At 39.5% G+C, this 22500-nt stretch overlaps 2 protein-coding genes across 3 annotated transcripts in view; one reads left to right on the top strand and one right to left on the bottom strand.

The window, feature by feature from the left end:
- LOC137975097 (TBC1 domain family member 10A-like) overlaps positions 1-3995 on the bottom strand; it is a 23516-nt gene extending 19521 nt beyond the window's left edge. The window contains exons 1-2 of the mRNA XM_068822152.1: positions 3613-3995; positions 1018-1123 (exon numbers count right to left, since the gene is read on the bottom strand). Coding sequence (XP_068678253.1) covers positions 1018-1123; positions 3613-3737 — 231 coding nt within the window. The 5' untranslated portion in view covers positions 3738-3995. The remainder of the gene's footprint in view (positions 1-1017; positions 1124-3612) is intronic.
- A 12613-nt stretch (positions 3996-16608) lies between these two features.
- Positions 16609-22500, top strand: part of LOC137975636 (TRAF-type zinc finger domain-containing protein 1-like) — a 25094-nt gene continuing 19202 nt past the window's right edge. Inside the window, exons 1-2 of one of the 2 annotated variants that reach the window (XM_068822778.1) lie at positions 16609-16948; positions 19078-19182. In XM_068822778.1, coding sequence (XP_068678879.1) covers positions 16908-16948; positions 19078-19182 — 146 coding nt within the window. In that variant the 5' untranslated portion in view covers positions 16609-16907. The remainder of the gene's footprint in view (positions 16949-19077; positions 19183-22500) is intronic. The other variant, XM_068822779.1, reaches the window with a different exon arrangement.

The raw sequence follows: 22500 nt of genomic DNA, 5'->3' as shown, positions 1-22500 counted from the left end.
AGGTTGATTTTGTAGTTTGCCTGCAGGAGTGCATTTAAGCAAACATTTCCTGGCTCTCCTTGATTAGATTTAGTTTTACATTTTAATGCATAGTTTGCAAAATTTAAATGTTTTTTCCATTTTGGTAGATGGGCATGCAAGGGTTTTGACATAGCTACAGTAGTTCAAAAAGGAAAGCAAGCCCAACTTGAGGCATTTGTGTCTGCAACTTCAATCATTTCAATGTTTCTTACATTTTTGATGTTGCTTCACTCAGCTCTGGAAACTTAAGGACGTTTGTGCGAAAATTTTTCAACATTGATTTTTTTCTGAAACTTTTACCACTGTAAGATGATGAGTTAGTTATGTCAGAAATGTAAAAAAAATGGGGGGTCACCGACTTCGTTTTGGAGAGAACATGCCCGGAAAAACACCCAAAATGTGACAAAATCGGGCTTCGTTAGCGAATAAGGCCAGTGTCTGTAAACCCAAATATATTGCAATTAAATCTTTGAAGTGAAATCTTCTCTGCCAAATATTGTTTAAGTGGACTTATTAAGTGAATTTAGTCAACTGGTGAGGTTCCTTAAAGATCAAGTTCGCATTTAGCGACCACAGTTTCACGCGCCTTGCAGCCGCAAGATGGCAGGATTTTATGTCCCGTGAGCAGAAATCTTGAAATTTATTTAACTTCCCACCTTGATTTTTTGTTCATTTTTGGACAACGTGGAGATAATTGTAAATAACATCCGTTTCTGGAACGAAAAATTGGGGTCACCGAACGTCCAAGACCGTTAAATGCAGGCAAAGCTATAGCAATGGCCTTTTGCCCTACCATTTCTCATTTTATTACTTAGCGCGCGCGCTCGTGTATGACGTGGCATGTGCATTTGCGTGCGCAGTAAGGATGCGCAGAAACAATTGGCGCAAACGTCCTTAAATTGTTTTTCTGGCTCTTTTTATTAAAAGAAACCGTGTTATGGTTGAACAAGTGAAGGAAAGTAGTGAATCTGGAATATTTGTTAATGTACATGTAACCTTAGCAAATTTCTTGGTAAACCATTTATCCCAGCTCTGCATCATTTCAACCCATTTTAACTCTCGGTGTCTAAAAACATCTATGTCAACTGTCTGGTTGGACTCCCTGGAGAAGCAAATGAAACAAAACTGCTATATATTCAAATATACAGCCTACATGTGCATGTATCTTGTGTACAGAAACTTTTTTCATTGATGACATGGTAAGAACATAAGTGGGACATAGTTTTTCAGTGAGTGATTAACCAATTGACTCCTGGGGGTTCCCCATTGACGAGTAAAATCGTCTGGCATTAGACAGAGTAAAATACTAAGTATGGCGAATTTAAGCCGGTTTAGGGGTGAATGGGTTAAAGATTAAATGGGGCTAAATGTAATTTAGGCGAGGTTAAACTCAAGACCATGCTGGCCAGCGGTCTCTTCCTTAAGTTTGGCGGGCAGCCCCTAGGGTTTTGCAGGGCCTCAGTAAATTTACAGTTCCCCTGTTGACGTCAACTATTTTGCTCGTGTTGTGCCACGTGCACAGTTGCCAAAAAAAACTTTGCTTCCGTCCCTCTCTTCCCCTCAGGTAAGTATTGGTAACCTTTCCACATTCCACTGAGTATTCAGTGTGACGGGCAGGGTTGTCATGGTTACCCTTCGCCCATGCTTGCGGCTCCCCCACAGACCTTACAGGCACCTTCTCCACACTCATCTATTGGCGATGAGTTTAATAAAATTAAAAGCCAACTAATCCCCTTTTTATCCACATGTAGAAGGATGTCTCTAAAACGAAGACCTTAAGACCCCAAAAACTCGAAAACTCAGAAACAAATAAAGTACCCCCAAACCCTCAATTTGGCTAACCCTAGGCCTAAAGTTGCTTTTTAGGCCTAGGGTTAGCCAAATTGAGGGTTTTGGGGTACTTCATTCGTTTTCGAGTTTCGAGTTTTTGGGGTCTTAGCGTTTTAAGGGTCTTAGGGTCTTCGTTTTCGAGACACCTGCATGTAGAACAACAGAAAAGAAAACAAATTAATGCATTCTAAACAACATTATGATTGCAACAAACCAAAATGGAGATTTTGGAGCTTGAAACCAGCTATTATGCAATGTAGGTTCCACAGGAATAAGCATTGTGTTTATTCCATATTCCAAACATTGAGTTATGGTATAGGAGGTTGAATGTGTTGGTTCACTAATGGTTTTAACTGATATTATTTCAAAATACCAGATAAATTTAATTTTCGTCAGGGGGAGCCAAGAGTAAGGGAAGAAAGCACCTACGATAGCAAAGATATGTGTTTGAAGTACTAGCCAGGGGAAAGCTTTGACCTGACCATTAGTGATGGTCATGGCTCTCTTGTCAGTCCTTTAAGATGATTTTCTCCTAGTACTCTTGGTGTTCCTCTACACAAAAACCAACTTCTGATCTGACCCAACATCAATTAGCTGGTGTTCTTGATTGTGATAATTTTCTAGTTCATCCTCCAGAGGTAAAGAATGTCCAAACTTCCAAATAACTCAAAAAAAATGCGAAGTGAACATTTAGTTGGCTTTTGTTTTCAACTCAAAAGTTTCTTATGCATCCCAGGGCGTCACTCCATTTTTTACCCACAATTCCACCCTGAACAAAAGACATCATCTTGAGGCTCTGGGGAATAAATGTAAGGAATTGTATGAGTTTATTCCCCAGAGCCTCGAGCCGTTTGTTTTGGACAGAATGTTAATATATCGAAATTGGTCTATTCTTTCTTCTGAGAAGGAGGGTATAAACTGCAGGTTGAAGGTTAGGGCTGTAGGTCATTGTTTCACCTTACATGTAGCTGACACAACCCAAACCTTTACTAATGCTAACATCAGGCTTTAGGCATAGTGTTTTAGAATTTTTGTTTCAGTTGTCGTAAAACAATGACCTGCAACCTGAACTTTACACTCCACCTCATAGAAGCCAACAATATTTAAACTCTCAAGACATTTTCGGTAAACTTGCAGACAAAACATCAAACCTTCTGATTTTATTTTTCGTAAGGTGCCAATAAAAAATTTTTGGATTTCTCATGATGTCACGGACGCCATGTTGGTGTCCCCAAACAATGAAATGGCGCCATGTTGGTGTCCCGATCCAATCCTCCAGGAATTGAAAACTATTATAAAGCTAACGTCTTCTTTTGTTTTCGTTGAAAAACATGGCTGTTGCTCACGTGAGTGAAGAATAGGATTTCTGCCATAGCAAGGGAAGTGCAAATAAAACATGCAAGGCCAGATTTTTTAGTTCATTATCTCCAAATTAACGTCATTTTTTGTTTGAGCTTACATGTATTTGTTCACAATTATTATATAATTAAGGAGATGTGTCTCTCCTTTAAAATCCAACATGGTGCGTAGAAGACGATAATTTGATACATACAGCTGTATCAATATCCTTGAATTCAAATTAATGTGAAGAACTATTTTACGAACAGAGAATACGTACTTCTCGGTTGCAATTGCTTTCCAGCCCATAAAATTCAGCAGTCATGCACGGAACGACGTTATCAAAGATACCAAAGCTTACATAATCTTACTGAAACGGAAAATGTTTGATAGTTACTGAAACGGAAAATGTTTTATACTTACGAAGCTTGCTTGTGGCTCCCCACAAATCCATAGCGGTCAACATTTTGCACCAAAGCTGGGCTAGCATCGGGATCTATTCGAGTTACACAATTAAGCCGTATACCATTAGGCTCATAAAACTCCATGCTGCTTTGGTTTATCCATGCATTTTGTTTCAATTGTCGGTGATTTGTAATCTAGACACAGCGACGAGACCGTGTTTAATAGAAAACACACTATTTCCGGTAAACGCAGTGCGGATTTAAGCAACAGATGCATAAAAGAAAAAGGCGCCTTTCTCAAATTAACGTGATCATTGTCAAGAGGCGAAAAACTCCCTTAAAAAGGTTTTTCGAGAAATCCACAAGACTAGGTTCTGCGTGTAATTACGTACTTCCTGTTAGTGTTACGGCAGCAAATGCAAATATGGATGACAAACTACTGTACGGCATGTACGGTACCTGAAGTGTCAATAGAGCCTTTGGTGAACTAAACGCTCTATGAGCGTACACTGGGTCGTCTGCGGTAAGTGTTACACAAACGTTGGGTGGTATTGAACTGCAGCGTTCCAGTTAATATTTTCAAGTATGGGGTCATTAAGGACGTTCGCGCTAATTGTTTGTGCGCAACTTTCACTGCACAGGTAACGCGACTGTAATATGTCACGCATTACCTCATTAATTTAAGATCTTATTGCGACAAAAACGCCGGGGGGAAATTTCCAGGTCTGCTAAAGAATGGCATATTTATTTCCAATTCAACATGAAACAATAAAGAGAAAGGACCGGGAGGCTGGAAATCGAGTAGTGGTTGAGAGTTTTGAAAACTTAAGGAAGGTTAACTGATTGGAGTGTAATGTGAGGTGCTAGTTTTCTACCCCATATGAACAACGTGAGCGTTAGCCCTGCTAATGGAAATGGGACCACCTGACCTTGTAGCTCAGTCGGTAGAGCAGCGGTGATCTAATCCGAAGGTCGTGGGTTCAATTCCCACCCTGGTCAGAGTTTTTCTCTGTCCTTGTTAAGGAAGGTTAGTTTTAGTCAACGACGTTGCGTAAATTTAATTAGTTTGGTTTTTAAAACGTTTTTATTACGTTACGAACTTCTTAGTTCAAAATGAATGCATGCTTTTAAATTCCTTTTCCTTTACTTTCATGAAAATAGAGCAGAATTATCTTCTCTTCCTAATTCACTTGAATAGTGCGGACCTATGGCAAAACAGCCAGAGATTATATTTCACAAAAACCACACTCCAGAAGATGAGAAAGGCGGCAATGGAGAGATATGATACAAAACACCAACCAAATAATGATAACGCCTGTTTGAAAGTTCGTTGCTATGCTCGAGAATGTTAATTTTTTTACAAAAACCTTTCATCGATCGATCCTGTCTTGGGTTCCAGTCCTTCTCCGACAGGTCACGCAAAATCGTGACAAACTTAATTTTCCAAGAGCTTCGCAACATCACATCGATTTTACTCGTTTAGATCATCAGTGACCCCTGTTTTTTAAGACACGAATCACTTGCTCTTTTTACATTCTACAAAATATGATGAAATGAAAAAAATCACAATGTCAGAAATTATCTTTTTTAAAATTTTTCTTTCCTTGTGTCCTGAGTTCCGGAAGTAGTTACAACGGGTAGCCCTTGCGAAAACGCTCGTTAGGGTTTAACTCTACTGTTTATGACATCCCCAGCGGCATGAAATTATCTAAAAAATCCACTCCTATGTTTCTATGCACAGAAACCTTCACTCTAACATATTATTTTTATGATTTGATAATCCGGCGGCGAAAGATGCAATTGTTGTTGAGGACCATTACTCGTCGCTTTCAAGATTCCATATCTTTGTTTTTTACCGCCCGTCTTGTTTATCCAAGAGAGTGCTTTCCTCAGTCTGAATTAGCCTGCAATCAGGCTCTATTTTATTAGTTTTACACTCTACTATACTGCCGCGCACCGGTGGCACACCGGTGGCTCAGTTGGTTGAGCACCGGGCTGCCATGCGGGAGGTCGTGAGTTGAATGCAATATTTATACCATGCATGCCGCTGGGGACTCCGGCCGGACCAACACTCAGGGTCTTTAAATAACTGAGGAGAAAGTGCTACCTTTGTAATTACATCCGCAAATGGTTAGACTTTCAAGTCTTCTCGGATAAGACGGTAAGCCGGAGGTCCCGTCTCACAAATAACTTCCATGTTCATTAGTTCCCTGTGGGACGTTAAAGAACCCACACACTATTCGAGAAGAGTAGGGGATGAAGTTCCCGGTGTTGTGGCTGTCCTCTGTGTGTATATGGTGGGTGGGTATAGCAGGTCCACATCAGCTGAATAGCTGCCAAAACTTCAACCTGCTTAAACAAATAAATAACAAACAAACAAACAAACGAAAGAGTAGGCCCAACAAGCGGCTACATGAAATTTGTAAAGCATGACGGACACCCTGGGTGGACCTGACCGGTGACGGGGACGGTGATAATCCCTAAGCAATGCAATATCTATACCATGCAAAAAAGCTTCAAGGGCCCTTGTCTAATCAGGGTAATGCATGTTGACTAACGAACGGAACGTACAACTTCCATTGTTTAGACTGTCCAATGCGCAGTTACCAGCTGAGCCCATGCGTTAACTCCCAACCCCTGTGGGAAACTACAGTCCAACCCCGCTTTACGGGCACCCGCTAATACGGGCACACCGATATTACGGGCAGTTCTCTTTGTCCCTAGGGAAATCCCCAATATTCTTTGAAAATTCAACCCGGTCAATACGGATTTTGCACAAAAATATCACAAAGCCATGCGCTGCTTGCATTTAGCAAAAGCTACTCGAGGCGAGCAGTGCTTATAAATATATTCCAGATAAAAAGACATTTACAAGCTGTAAAAAAAGATTTAAAGTGCCCCTGTGACCAAAAAATCAATTCATATTTTTCTTTGGATTTCAAAACTATGTTAACAAAACACTAAGTGACCCACGTTTTAAGCCTTGATTTCAAACAGACACCTCTTTATTTTAACTGTAATTTTCCTATTTAATGGTCCGCCATTACTAACATTATGTTCTTGACAGAGCTGGATCGAGGAGAAAATGACGTCAAAGACTCACTAGTTTAAGAATGCAATACGTGTGTACGCCGCAGAATTAATATGCAGCACGGGGGTTTTGGGCTTTCAGACTTTTAAACTCACGCTTTGCATATATAATAAGCTGCGTTCACACGCTGAAATTTTAAACTAGTGAGCCTCTGACGTCACTTTTCCCTGGATCCAACCGTCTGAGGTCCAATCGGTCAGTTTTGAACGTGAGTAATGGCGGACCGTGAAATCCAAAACTTACACTCAAAGTAAACGGCCTTTGGATAAAAATCAAAGCTCAAAATTTTGCCAGTCAGGTGTTAAGGAAACACACTTTCAAAATCTGAAGGAAAAATGGAAGTGGTTTTTTTTGATCACAGGGGCACTTTAAGTTCATTTATAAAAGGTTACAAATATATATCTACACATTCACATAAATAATAAGTTGCCGGTTATAGATGATACATTATAAAACAATGGGCCATTTCCGAGTTGCTGTTTGTCTCGGTTTCGAAGTGAGTCTTGGTGCTCAACTATTGTAAGGGAAATGAGTTTGGTTTGCATAAGACTACGCAACTCATTTCCATTTGAATGGTTGTGCACCAGCACTCGCTTTGAAACTGAGGCATGCACCAACTCGGAAATGGGTTTTTAGGATAGTACGCGCACTCTCATTGGTCCATAGCTGCGTTTAGATGAGAGTATGGAAACACGACTGTGACATCACACGAATTTTGATTGGTTATGTATTGTCAGACGTGCGTTTTGATTGGCTGGTAGGAAATATGAGCGTGTATCAAGAAAACCCGTTTCAATCAAGAAGTAAAAAAACCAGCATTCTCCTTCATTTGTCGAATTATCTTTAAGGAATATTTTATAAAAGCATTAGAGGACTTTTTTTCTTTGTTTCCATAGCCTCATTTAAACACTCGGGGGAGTTGGGGGAATTCTCGACAGTTATGCTAACCCTCGGCTGCGTCTCGGGTTTGCATAACTGGCTCGAATTCTCCCAAGTCCCCCTCGTGTTTAGATGAGGCTATGGAAACACGGAAAACGTCCTCTATTGCCAAAATAGACCATTTTACAGTTGTAGCTAAGTTACCTGGCCTAAGAATGGAGGCGAGGCTGCCGGTGACCCTGTTTTGATACAAACCTCCGTGCTTTTGTAATGTTAATATGGACTAATTAGAATTACAACAACACAATTTACATGATAAAAGCAGTGGGGGCTGTATCAATGCAAGGTCACCGGCAGCCTCGCAGCCATTCATAGGCTAGGTCGCTGAGCAAAAAACTGTAAAATGGCCTATAAGTGCAGTGGAGAACAGCTTAACACTTGCACAGTATAACATATCTTCGTTTGAATAAATAATTGAGTAACTACATGGTTAACTAAACTGAGGAGTCAAAATTTACCAATATTTTCGAAACATCAATATAGTCATCGCATTTTAATAGACTCTGGAAGAGAATGTCATGAACATTATTTTTGAAGTTAGATTTCGACATCTGGCCGTCTTCACAAGATAGGCTCTTCCAAATTTTAACGCCAATTCTCGAAAAAGATTTTTTTTTCGGTATCCATCCTCGAACGTTTAGAAAATAATCTCGTCTTAGCGATGATCTCGTCCCGTGAGGATGAATATCATGCAGCTTGATGGGTAAATAGGTCAAATATCATTTGGTGTCAAGTTGTTTGATACGTCGCGCATCATCACAGCCACGGATTTAAACTAGAGCATATCTAAAGGAAGGAGACGAGAAGTAATACGGACAACGGACACTTTTTTCTTTCCCATCAACTATTAAATTCTCATAGCAAGTTAGCCCCGCTAATACGGACACTCTCCGTCAACTTTGTCTTTTATTAATTAATGAGCTTTATCTTTTGTGAAGGGAAATTAGAGCGAAAGTTGAATTCTGCTGTTCAAACGCCAATAACTGACTATCCATGGTCCCTTCGGTGTCCGTATTGACGGGGTTCTACTCTACTATGCAGTTCCGTTTTATTGCTAAGGTAGAGCTGAATTAGCACAGAGTTTCTATAGATGTACGCACAATGTTTTATAAAGGCCGTAAGAATTAGCATGTGGGTGGTTTTCACGTGACGTCATAGCCGCCATGTTGAAAAGTTCCACTTTGTGAGCGGCATATATGGCTCATCAGGTTTAGGTCGATGTTATCTGGTGCTTTCCCTCTCATTAGCCCCTTTTGCTCGTCCACCAGCAATAGGTGATTTTCACGTTACGTCATCGTCGCCATGTTACAAGATCAAATGCTGCGACTGCCAGGCCACCTACATCGGCAGAAATTTAAACAGACGTCTGACTTGACACAAAGAAGCGACTCGAATTAAATGGTGACATCAGCAGTATAACATTGCTGAACACCGTTTACAGAAGGACCACAGAATCGATTGGGACTATGCTAAATGCGTTACATACAGTACTTGTTACTGCTAACGGATCCTACTGGAAAGATGGTTTACTAAACTTAGAACAGAAACCACTCCGGGGGAAGGGGGAAGGGGGGTACTTCCAGAAAAATTGGGTGGGGGTGTGCGGCAGGCCTCTTGAAACCCTTACCCTATTTCAGACCAAAATCTGTAATTTTCCCTACCCTGTTTCAGACCTGATTACAAATTTGATACCCTATTTCAGACCTGACCCTTAAATCAATATCACATTTCAGACCTGTCTTATAATCAGTTCCCTAGGTCAGACCAATCTTAAAGGCAATATTTATACGCTTTATTAAATAGGATGCAAAACTGTGCAAAGTTTCGAGCTTAAAGTTCCACCGAAAGCAGGTTGCATAATGGTCTTATCGCCTAATAATGAAGAAGTAGCTTCGTCCAAAAAACATACCCAATTCAAGACTAGAGTGCACAAACCATATTCTATTTCAGACCAAAGTGGTCAAAATTGATACCCTATTTCAGACCAAAACGGCTAAAAAACCATACTCTTTGCCGCCGTACATACCTATATAGCCCATATAAGGGAGTACCCCCCTCCGGGAGACCACTAAACCGATTCCTACAACTTCCCCACCCGACAAACGACTTATTGACCACAATAACTGAGAGACCCATTTTAGCAAAGATACATGTACAGAGTAGAACGGATTGAAACTCGCCAATCACTGTTTACAGTTTTCACAGCCAATAATATCAATGCTTAATTAACTGATAGTCGGCCAATAACATCACGTTGTCAGGTTTTCAGTCAATGTTACCCAAAGACGACAATCACCCGGAAGATCGTACTTCACTTATTTAAGATATAACTCGTACGTTTAAACAATTAACGATCTCTCATTAGGCCGGCGAATGTGTTCTGTATTCCTGGCCTCGGTTGTTCAAAAGACGTATCACCTTATCCAATGGATAAGTCACTATCAAACAGTTTTCATTTGCACGAAGTTCTCAGATTTTAAAATTCGCTCATTTAACTGTGAATATTCACACTCCAAGCACAAAGCCGCCGACGAAAATCTTGACCAACATTTAGCGTGGAGTACATTTTACACTCTGAATAGTGAATTAAGAGAAATCAAATAAAGCTATGATCCTCGCAGTTATGAACGCAATTTAAGCAATTGCGTAGAGAAGCCCGGAAAAATTCAGGACTTCGACGGGTTTGAACCCGTGACCTTGTGACGCCGGTGCCGCGCTAAACCAACAGACCTATGAAGCCACTGAAGCTGGGAGATGGTCATTTGTGGGTTCAAATGTTCCCGTGATGAATGAATCAGTGGACGAAATGATACATGAAATTAATCATATATTGAACTGCGGATATGAAATCAAGTGAAGCTATGTTCCTCACAGTTATGAACGCATAAACCTTATAAAGTGTCGAAACAGCGCTTGATATTTAACAAAGGGAGGAATTGGTTGAATCGCACAAAGGAATGACTTCTTCAGATGCCGATATTTCCTTCTATTTTCCCAATCTTTATTTACAAAACAATACAATACAGTGCAATACAATTCATCCGTTTCACCCTCAAAGAGTTTGCGATAACATCACAGTGAAAATCTTAGCAGTAATTAGTAATATTTTCAATGAGAATTACATGATTAGGACGAGACAGAACTCCTTAAAATGAAATGTTAAACGATAAAAATTGATAGCAGTGAAATATATTTCTGATTATTGTTTTAACTGCAAATTGTAAAAAGAGTTTTTGGTGTTGAGACCTGCACCACCTAGCGAAAATACAGCAGGACTCAAGTAAAAATAATCCATTTGCAATAACGGAAACTAATCAAACATTTCCCTCTGAAAAAGCTGAATTACTCTGGTATGTCAGACTCCTGTTAAGCGTTTCATACTGGATTCACGACGATAAGAGAAAATACTCTTTAATCATGACTGCATAAGCAGAACTAAAACAGCGGTGTAAAACCATTAATTCTATAATAATTTACATATTTTCTTTTGTCGCACATTCAACAAAGTTAATCTGAGGAAGGCTTAATAAGTACTGGAAAGTTGACGCTACAGATGCCTCCGCTGTTAAGTATATGGTTGTACGCAGAATTCCGTGTGGAGGGCCCAGGTCGAAGAATGGCCGTTCACAAACGGAGCAGCTTTAGTATAAGGCAAATTGATGTTGAAGCGGGGAGAGAACAAATTACTACATCAGTGCGTACTGAATATGAAAAGGGCGTTGCATAGTTTGGTGTCATTGGAAATATAGTTAAGGAGAAGAGGGTTTGATCATTGTGGACACGGTGTTGTGCCCGGTGTGCCCGAGTCGAAAGAGAAACTAAAGGAAACGCAAGGTCAATTTTTACAGTAATATGGTCATCGTTTTTTGGAAAGGTAACGTACTGCAAGGGATGAAGTTTGATAGTCTTGAATAAAGTAATTAATATTATAAACCATTGATGTTGCGCGCTTCAAAATGTCAATGCTTTATTGAGATATCCGTCTTGATCTGGATTATCATGAATTGCAGATATGGGGTTGACTAATCAAATGAATAGTAAGAAACAGGAATATTTAAAATCTGACCTTATGAAGGAACTAAAACGTTGAATTATTAATGATAAATACATCGAATGAAAAATTTGTGTAGGAAACTCTACTAGTAGCAAAATTGAATTCCAATTCGGAAATTTTGAGAGTATTTACATACACTGGCAAACGGATTCCAAAAATTAACATATTAGGCTCGCGACAGTATTTTGTCCTGAAGAGGTCACGGTTGTTTAGAGAGATCAAACCTTGAACACGACTGTGGATTGAGGGAAAAGGCCACAAGTTATCATCGTAGTATTTTTGCAGGATGATTTTTGAGACTGTCAGTTTCAGTTCTTTCAAAGTGTCAGTAAATTTAACTTTCGAATAAATTATAGCAACATCATGCTAAACATGCAAAACCATGTCACGGGTAGCTGCGTTCAGAGCTGTGCGTTGTTGGGAATTGTTTATCTTCAATCGTTTTCTAACAACACTTGTTGGTTGTGGACTAAGTCTTTCAATCCCTCAACAGTGATTTGTGTCTGAAAAATCGTTTCCCGAAACTGAAACAATGTGAGTGCAGCCTGCGCAATGTTCCCAAATGACGAATTGTTTCCCAAATGAATTCGTCCGTTAGCTACTTTAAATCAATTTAAAGGATTTTCCTTTTCGTGAGGAGATTACTCGCTTTACGACCCCTTTGTAAGAAAACAGACTTCAAGTGAAAAGCTTCCTCTTACTTTTCGAAAACTGAGCTGATCCAAAGCTCGAATGCACGACACGTGACGTGTGACGCACCAAGACATAATGGCGCGGGTAATGGGAGAGTACGGCAACGTCAACTAAAACGTTCTCGTTGAACAATCGATAACTTCAGGAGCCGATTACCCGGAACTTCCATGTGTATTGTACACAACCCTTTCCCGTATCTTTCTGCTATTAGAACTACTATATTTTGACGTATGTGACGACTGTGAGTGAGAACATATAACGTGACGTATAAATGACTGACCATAGGTCTCTTATGATTGGCTACTGCGAAAACACCCTCTAAACCCCCCCCCCCCACCCTGCGAGGTGCTTCTAAAAATAGAAAGATGCGGGAAAGGGTTGATTCAGAGGGTTAATATGAAAGATGGAGGCTCCATGTAATAGGCTCCTGATAAATTCGATCCCTCTCACACAAGAACTGAAACTCAAACGACTTAAGGCAGCGTTTACACGAATGCGGTTACACTTCCTGTTTACACGACACCGATCGAGACTGTTGCCGAAACCGTGTCGATTTGAAACCCCTGCCAAAAGTGGAGCGTTTTCAAAAGGACGTATACAAAACAAGGACCCCAGGTCCGTTGACCATCCCTCATTTCAGTTCAGTTGTAAATTCAATAGGTTTTACAAGCAGAAAAATCTTTAGACGAAAGAGAGAAGTGATCATCGCACTTATCTGGAAAATTTAAGCAAAGTCCATGACTAGTGGCGAACAATTTCCATACTGAGCCACGGTATTTTTAAAGACTTGCAGCCCATGTACGATCAATTTTTAGACGTCAAGTTAGTTTCTTGTGATTGGTGATCGGGCTCAGCTGGCGTCTCATTAGCGGTAGTATAGGGCTGTTGTTCGCTCATATGGGATCCTTATTTAAGCACTTGCCTGTTTTACAGACACGTATATCATCTATTTGGTGGCTTAAAAGGGGTTCATCTATAACCCGCTTTTCAAATATAAGTTCATTTCATTCAGAAAGTCCTTCACCGGAACAAATGAGCCCAACAAACTGAGTGGCTTCAAAGCTCAGTTGGTAGAGCATTGTGCCTGCGTCGCAGAGGTCATGGGATCGAATCCTGTTGAAGCAACCTGTGGTTTTTTCAAGTGTCTATAAAGAGACAATTACTTAAATTGTCCAGATAAGTGAGGAGATCACCTCCCTCTTTCGTCTAAAGATTTTTCTACTTGTAACTTTGCAAAATGAGGGGTGGTCCATGGACCTGGGGTCCATGTTTTGTATACGTCCTTTTCAAAACGATGCGGTTTCATCTGTCGTGTAAACTATTTTGCCGCGAAATTTGCATTGTTCAATTCAAAATAGTGAATTTAGCACGTAGTGCAGCGCTCGCTTATATATACCATCACAACTTGGATTTTCTGGCGAAAACGGTGCCATGTAAACACTTCCAAACCGCATCGATTTTGACGCGGTTTCGAAGTCATGAAACCGTGTCGATGTGTAAACGCTGCCTAAGAAGCACCACACCGACACACCGTTGTTTAATACATCGCTGGAAAATTGCTTTCAAACTGAAATGTCCAAGGTGACTGTGCGGTGAACTTTCGTAGATCCGGAGTAACTGCAGAATACCCTGCCATTTTGAAGCTGCACCTCTGTAGAGGCTAGATACGCGGATACGCAGTCGAAAATACCACTCCTCTCCAAGTAAACTTCTAGGTATATTGTGAAGTGGATACGCGGATACGCGGATACGCAGTCGAAAATACCACTCCTCCCCAAGTAAACTTCTAGGTATATTGTGAAGTGGATACGCGAATACGCAGTCGAAAATACCACTCCTCCCCAAGTAAACTTCTAGGTATATTGTGAAGTGGATACGCGGATACGCGGATACGCAGTCGAAAATACCACCCCTACCCAAGTAAACTTCTAAGTATATTGTGAAGTGGATACGCGGATACGCAGTCGAAAATACCACCGTACCCAAGTAAACTTTTAAGTATATTGTGAAGTGGATACGCGGATACGCGGATACGCGGATACGCAGTCGAAAATACTTCTTCTCCCCAAGTAAACTTCTAGGTATATTGTGAAGTTGATACGCGGATCTTCTAGGTATATTGTGAAGTGGATAAGCGGATAAGCGGATACGCAGTCGAAAATACCACCCCTCCCCAAGTAAACTTCTAAGTATATTGACAGAACCGAACCGCAAAATTTCGCGAGAGTGCTTATGCCTAATCACTGAAGCGAGTGTGTACTAGGCTTAATCAGTAAACGAGTGCTTTCTTCTTCACACGATCTCGTGAAAAAGTGTAGTTAACCGAAGCGTAAAATGAAAGCGAAAATTCTACGAGAGTGCTTAGGCCTAAACACTGAAACGAGCGTTTAGGCTTAATCAGTAAACGAGTGCTTTCTTCTTCACACGATCTCGTGAAAAGTGCAGTTAACCGAACCGCAAAATGAAAGCTAAAATTCTACGCGAGTGCGTAGGCCTAATCACTGAAGCGATTGCTTAGGCTTAATCAGGAATCGAGGGCTATTTCGTGTAGTAAATGAAAATTAATCGAACTGTAAAATGACCGAACGAAGAATATAATATTTGTAGCTTGCTTTTCTCGGGAACATACGACAGAGCATTTTGAAGTATGTTACACGAAGTTGGTATCCAGTTCCCATGTGTGATGTCCGCGTATCCACGTATCCGGGTATCCATGTTTTCCACTGCGTATCCGCCAAATTACAGTGAAATATAAATACTAGAGAAATTACAATAATAATAATAATGTCGTAGTCTTAATTACTGTCATTATTATTATTGTAATTTCTCTAGTATTTATATTTCACTGTAATTTATTGTTCATTTCACACTGAAGATGGCAGAGGCAACTGCCGAAGCATGTCTGTAAAACTCAGGAGTGTCGTGTTTTCCTCCTACTAAGGTATATTGCCTTCTAAAAAAATTATCGTTACTATTAAGAATTTATATTTGTTCTTTAATCTGAAGCATAAACATTTGGTGATATGCTTCATAATTCACCTTAAAGGGAATTCGAATTAAAGCCTTCTGAAGATTGCCGATTGCCGATTGTCACATGATACAATTGCTTTTGCTCGCACGTTTTCCAACCTTTCCGCGTTGTTCGGTATGGCGGGGATTTCTGCTACAGACCGTTTTCACTGTCACGCAACGAAAAAATAGAATCGAAACCGTTCAATGAAAAAAAGTTGGACTGTTGTAAGAGACAAATTGAAATTCATAAATCACGTCTCCAATTCTCAGGTCTGTGTGTTACATCAAAACACCTTGCTATTTTGATTTTAGAATGTGATGACGTCATTTAAATCCTCGAATTCGTGACGAATAAGTTCGCTCTTGAACTGAATATAAATGCCTTGTAATTCCGTTCATTATCTCATTATAGTATTAATTATTTAATGTATCTTCTGAACCGAAATCCTGTAATTTAGTTTATTGCTGCTAGAGGATGAATTAGACCAGGAGCCCATCTGGAGCGTGCAACTTCCATACAGCGTCTGTGAAACAGCGTTTTCACAAGTAGGTTTATTTTTAGACTAGCCCTTCCCGCGAATTAGGTCTTAAAAAAAAAGGCAGTTCCGGTTCGGTGACCCTATGACGTCAGCTTAATTTCTTGTAATTGGTCATCGGGCTCCTGTGGGAGTCTAATTAGCGGGAAATTCAATCTAAAAATAACCTTACTTGTGAAAACACCGTTGCAAGAACACAGTAGAGTTGTAGGCTCCAGATGGGCTCCTGATTAGACATATTATTTATTTATTTAAGAAGACAGGCCGTGCCTGACGAAATATTGGTAAATCAAAACTGTATATATCCTCACTGAAAACCTTCTGTTGAGCGCCAGTGTGTCCTCATCTGTGGGACCGATTTCGGAAAACTTATCATGAGTCTGGAGTATGCATGAATAAAAGTTTGAAACCAGACAGGCCGCTTTGGAAAATAGGAGGAAAGGAAAAAATGTCCGTCATATCGAGCTAAGAAAAGAAAACAGAACAGATTTTTAAGGTGGAACGCATACCAGGCCTCAGTCTGCGTTTTAAGCCTAGTCTGCAGCCCGTCTGCAGTCTGCATTTTAAACCCAATCTGCAGTCTGTAGTCTGCATTGTACGGACCGTTTTGTTGATCCTTTGCGCGCCGCACTCAACAATTCGCCTTTTGTTACTCTGTTCAGCGGTTATCACCCGCAGCCCAAAATCGAAAGTAGAATGACAAAGTAGTATGTGTCTGATCTGTTGTGGATAAAGGCGGAAGAAGTCGTTGGAGGGGAAATCACCGAGAAATATTGCTATTCATAGCCCTCAATTGGACAGAAAATGAAAACATGGGGGATTCTTGTGTAATATTTCCCAAAATTTACCTTGGATAACGCTGCGGAAGGCCCGAAGAGTGGTATAAATAGGACCTCTCTGACATAGGAAGTTGTTCATAGTTTTTAACGGCATTTTCCTCCTCACAATAACTGGGAATCCTTTCTGTTTTTGCGCCAACTACACTTAAAATGGAAGAAGAAAAGGCCGAAACGGAATATTGTTCAAACTGGTAAGTCTTCAAGTTAACTAATACCGTTTGACTTGTGAGAATGCTTGCGTGATGATTTTGATATCCGGGAAAGGACTTGTTAGATCTAGAGCTTTTGAGCACATCCAGAAAGCCTGTACGGTAGGACAGACAGATATATATATACGGTTTTCCTTAAAACGGTTTTTTTGTTATTTAGTTATAAGGATTTGGGAACGCGATGATCTCATTTTTTGCCTTGAAAGTTGTTTTCTCTGTCCACATGCATGTATGCAAAGTAGCCTTATTACATATTTATAAAAATTATGAAAAAAAAACTGTACATGTTAATCGATCCCACCATTCAGTAGTTTGAACAAACGTGTACAGCTGGCCAGTTTTATGCAAGCAGCTCGTTTTAAGATTTGCTTCCATTGTTTTGATTTTGGTACCAGTTATTTTGTACAAATAAAAATTTGCAAGCAAAATACTGTAATATTTTCTTTGAACTCCAAGATTGCTACTGCCTTTGTAAATCCAACAAGACGCCTACAAGGGCGTATCCGTGGAATGCGCAAACAGTTAACACAAATTGTCCAGTTACAGTCAACTTCAAGTACAGGTAGACTTCGGAAAATGGCGAAAGATTACCAGAAAGATACATCTGTAATATAACTTAAAGTTTTTTGTTGTAAAAACTCATTACTAATGTTACTAAATTTGCGAATGCAAACAACGAAGCCCTATTAGCAAGTTATCAGGATACGGGATCTTTTATTTATTTATTTTTTGGAAGGAGACTTAATTCAAATCGTACAGTTTTACTTGCTTCGTTAACTCCTTTCATCCAAAAATTACAGGATCAGCCTTAAATCATCCGAAAAACTTATTACAAATCACAGTTCAACAACTTATCATTCTGGGCCAGTTGTTCAGAAACTGGGTTTTAAAACGAGTTTTATCCTCTACTCCCAAAAGCTGTTTAAGGCTGATATTCAGTAAAACTTTACATTAGAAGAAGTCAATCTTGAAAAACAAAAATAAGCAAAGGAAACTGTGACCAAAAAGTTGAAAACATGAAACAAAAGTTTACGCTAATCCTGGATTAAGGTAATTGGCTTTCGAACAACCGGGCCCTGTAATCGACGTCTGGTTCTGTAATCATGGTTTAGTTCCTTTTGCCGTGGCGAAGACAAGAAGACAACATCCGTGCTCTATTTCTCTCAATGCTCAAAAATTCCGTAATTGCTTGTTCTATAGTCCAGTCCAAAGTTCTAATTTTATAATTCCATAATCTTGATTTCAGTAACTTGGTACCAAACGTTCCACAATAACTTGAAATCTTGTTAAGAAAAATCATTAAATCCAGTAGTCCAGTCCGGATTGAGATCGCCAAAACTCTCTCTATCATCGATTCAAAACTCAACAAAAGCTACAAGTAGTAAATAGTTATCAGAAACTACAACAGTTCGTCCTGATTCTACACTCGAGCTGAACAAAAAACCCAAAAAACCCTCGTCATCGTTTCTCGAGAGAACAGACAAACAGCCGAAACTGTTCTGTGCCTGCCCCTTACGGCACTGAAAAAGTACCGTACGTTGTACAATAGTACTTGACCGTAGCCCTTGGCCAAGAAACTAATCTTAGCCAAAAGCCCGAGAAGCGATCAGGATACGGGATAATTAGGTAAAAAAAATTGTGGGGATACGGGATTTTTAGTCTGGAGGTGGAGGGGGGGGGGGGGGGGAGAATTGAGGAGATACGGAATAATTTTTAAAGTAAGAACGCATTGCGTGTGGTAGTGCAGTAACTTGACAGTGTTTTTTTCCATAACTGTCAACTGAGCTGCGTTTTGTTTTTTCCAGGAGATTCAAGTCCTTGCACAATATGTGGCTCTAATAGTTCACGACATTGTTTGGTATCGTAAATCATTACGGTGCCATGGTAGACATCTTTGCTATATACCCTCTAAGAAGACATGTGGTTCAGTAAAATACTAAGCCCAGAACGATTGAAGAAAATAACAGGAAATCGAGAAACATTTGGCTTCAAAGCTGACATGTTGATCATTTACAACTTCTTTTTCACCACAAGCTTAATAAGCGTGTACTCTGAGCTTCTGACACCTTTCCAAGACCAATGTTACTAAAATTTTTTTTTTCCCTTTCCAGCGGGGTTAGTATCTGGATGGGAGACTTCGAAATATGCTACTTTTGCTGTCAGGAACATACGCCCAAAACTTCTATTTTAACGCTCAAAAATGCGAACAAAGCAAGGTACAGATTTTGCTAGCCTGCTTTATGCAAAACAAATATTGACGAAAAAGTAAATAAATATTAATATGTAGTTTTTAAGGAGAGCAGAAGGAACTTTTAGGAAGTGTCGATCGAGAATAAAACAATTTGCCATCAGCGAAAAACATTTCGGGAGATTTTTGTTACGTTCCATCAGAGTCAATTTTTCTATCGTACTTTTGGTCATACAAGTAAAATCGCAAAATCGAAAGTGACATCGACTTAAGCGGCCGCCTGTGATCAAGTTATACCTTGCGTGTTTACTGACAACTCACGAAACAAAGGATGCATCTGTGACAAAATGACGGCATCACACCTGGTTTTTGTTAGTGCGTTTTTTTTCTTTCAATTGTTAATTGAAGTTCGACAAGATCTATGTGCGAATTTAACATAAAGATCACAATCGTTGATGCTAGTCCAAGTGTCAGCTGAAGTTAAGCTCCTCCGAATGAGGTTAGTACTTGGATGGGGGACGGCTGCGAGGTCCCCGTGACGGCGACAGCTAATTTGAAAGCTATTTTCTTATTTTCTTTCTACGTCAAACGGCAAACAAACTGGTTCCCAAGAAATATTGAAGTACGTATTCGTTCTATGCAAAATGCTTCTAGTGAAGTATTCGTTCTATGCAAAATAATAATGTTCACAGTGGAACACACAAGTACGAAGCAAGATCTAGAAATAACGTAGAAAATTCTTCTTACCTTTAAAGCTTGCCTTTCTCAAAGAAAAAGCATCTATCCACTTTATCGAATAGTTTAATACTGAAACAATCATGGCGGGCGGAAAGATTCTATTATAAATGTTTGCTTTCACCAGTTTGAAAGGAAGTGTGTCACGGTGGCCGAGTGGTCTAACGCGCTAGCAGAGAAGACTCGTGATGGCTTGGGAAATGTAGGAGTTCTCCTAGGGGCAGGGAAGTTTGGAAATTCAGTCCACCCGATCCGAAGTTAATTCAATATCCGTGGGGTATGCACATTTGTGACTACCAACAAAAAAAAGACTCCAGCCCGGTTTTAAGACATGGATGCCTTCGGCATTCCACGTAATAATTTGTCTGAACTACCTCAGCCAAAAGTTATTTAATTAATGTTTCTTTTTTTCTTCCAGTATTAAAACCATGTTGATAAAAAAATTATTATTAATCCCAGTATGGGGAAGGTGGATATTTCTTCCTTTTTAATGGTGTGCCATGTGTAGATTTAAGTAACTGAGAGTTCTGGATATTAATTTAAAAATGACATCAACTCTGAATCAGATTTACGAATCCTAAAGTAAATTTGGAACTTCTTTGCGAAAATATCCAAAAGTGGCTTTTGAATGCAAGGAATAGATAGTTGGTGCACATGTGGATAACAGGATTCATCATTCTGCAAGTACATTTTCAAAGATTTTGATAAGGTCTTAGCCTTCTCTTCAACTTTAAAATCACTTTTGTCTGGAAATACTGATAACTTAAACAGTCAAAAACCACTATTAAAAAAAAAAAAATTGAGAGGCTAGTCCAGAATGCTTGCAAATGACATTTTTGATTAACAAGATTATCCAGATTAGCTGAATTTGACCTGGACTTTTTCCCACTGATTTGTGCTTGGTTTTGAGATATAAAAAATATTGTAGATATGTATTTAACCCTTAGATTTGATGGCACACAATGAGCGTGAGCGCAAGCGTGACCTTATGTTTCCTAGAGTTAAAAGTGAACGCTTTAAGCATTATGTTCTAAATAGAAGCCTCTTCAATTAAATTCACTTTATATAAGGAAATTGATAATGTTACACATTTTTAGATATTCTTAATTGTAACTTTCTTATCAACATATCACCACACACTGGTGGCTTAGTTGGTTGAGCATCGGGCTGCCATGCGGGAGGTTGTGAGTTCAACCCAGCCAGACCAACACTCAGGGTCTTTAAATAACTGAGGAGAAAGTGCTACCTTTGTAATTACATCTGCAAATGGTTAGACTCTTTAGTCTTCTCGGATAAGGACGATAAACCACAGGCCTTGTCTCACAACCCTTCAATGTTCATAATCCTGTGGGACGTAAAAGAACCCACACACTTGTCGCTAAGAGCAGGGCATGTAGTTCCCAGTGTTGTGGTCTGTCTTCTGTTGTGTATCGTGGTTGGAAAGGTAAATGTGCAGAGATATTAGCTACACCAAGTTGCTTTAAAAAATCCAAGGGTAGAGAAATATAATGAACTTGTCCAATCATGTTTTTTGTTGGAGTAGACGTCGTAGATATAGCTTTGTTGTAGAGAATACAATGTACTGTAGATGTACCGGTATATAGAGGATATTACATGGCTGTTTGGGGATATGAATTTTATCTTCGAGTGCTGATAGACTCTCTCATAAGCGAGTGAGAGCATTGTGTTAGTTACCATGACAACACCTATATCCTTACGTGTGAAAGATAAAAGAAATACACCTCATTCTTTTGTTTTCATGCAAATTGACCCTTATGGCGTCGTTCTAGGTTAAATATTCTTTTGAATTTTACGTTTGAAAGCGAGGCCATGAGGGCCAATTTTCACAGAAACAAAAGAATTCTAAAATGGAGGCCATTTTGGAAAAAGGTGTATATCTTCACTGCATGCAGTGAAGGTATAATTTTTTTAGAAAAAGGAAAATCCTAGTATTTCATCAGTGTCAATGTAATAAATGAAATGTCATATATTTGAACTGTGGTTAAGTACATTGTAATTCTAAATGAAAGTCATAGTAATAGTCACATTTAGTGAAGCAAATTAAGCAGTAAAGCATGTTAAGACATATGTTTTTCCATAATTACTCTGGCGAATTCTGAAAAAAATACCACATATGTTTTCAGTCACTTGATCAGTAATCTTGTTTTTCCACCAAAACAAAAGAAAACATAAATGCATGATAATAGAGCTCAATTCCCAGAGGATTAGTTGGGTACACCAACATGGCCACCATGCCATTGTTTAGGTACACAAATGTGGCCACCGTGATGTCACGTGAAAACCCTCTATATTTAGATGCACACTGATTTCAAAAAGTGTCACAAAGTATCCCCTTGCTCTTATTTCCCAACTTCAACATCACTTCTGTTTTGGAACACAGACAATATTATAAACATCACAAAGTGTCCTCCAAATGCAGTTTTCGAACTAGGTGGGGTCATGTTGCCTTGGATATCAAAATTGGGCTGTCATCTACATGTAATGGGCCCTTTGCAGGTTAGTGATCACATCGTACAAAAACCGCCATACTGGGAGGCAAATTACCCACTGCGACATCTAAATCAAAGAAAATTTAAATAATTTTGCTTCA

Source organism: Montipora foliosa, chromosome 11, assembly GCF_036669935.1.
Source record: "Montipora foliosa isolate CH-2021 chromosome 11, ASM3666993v2, whole genome shotgun sequence".
NCBI lineage: Eukaryota > Metazoa > Cnidaria > Anthozoa > Scleractinia > Acroporidae > Montipora > Montipora foliosa.
This window is presented reverse-complemented; position numbering and strand designations above follow the sequence as displayed.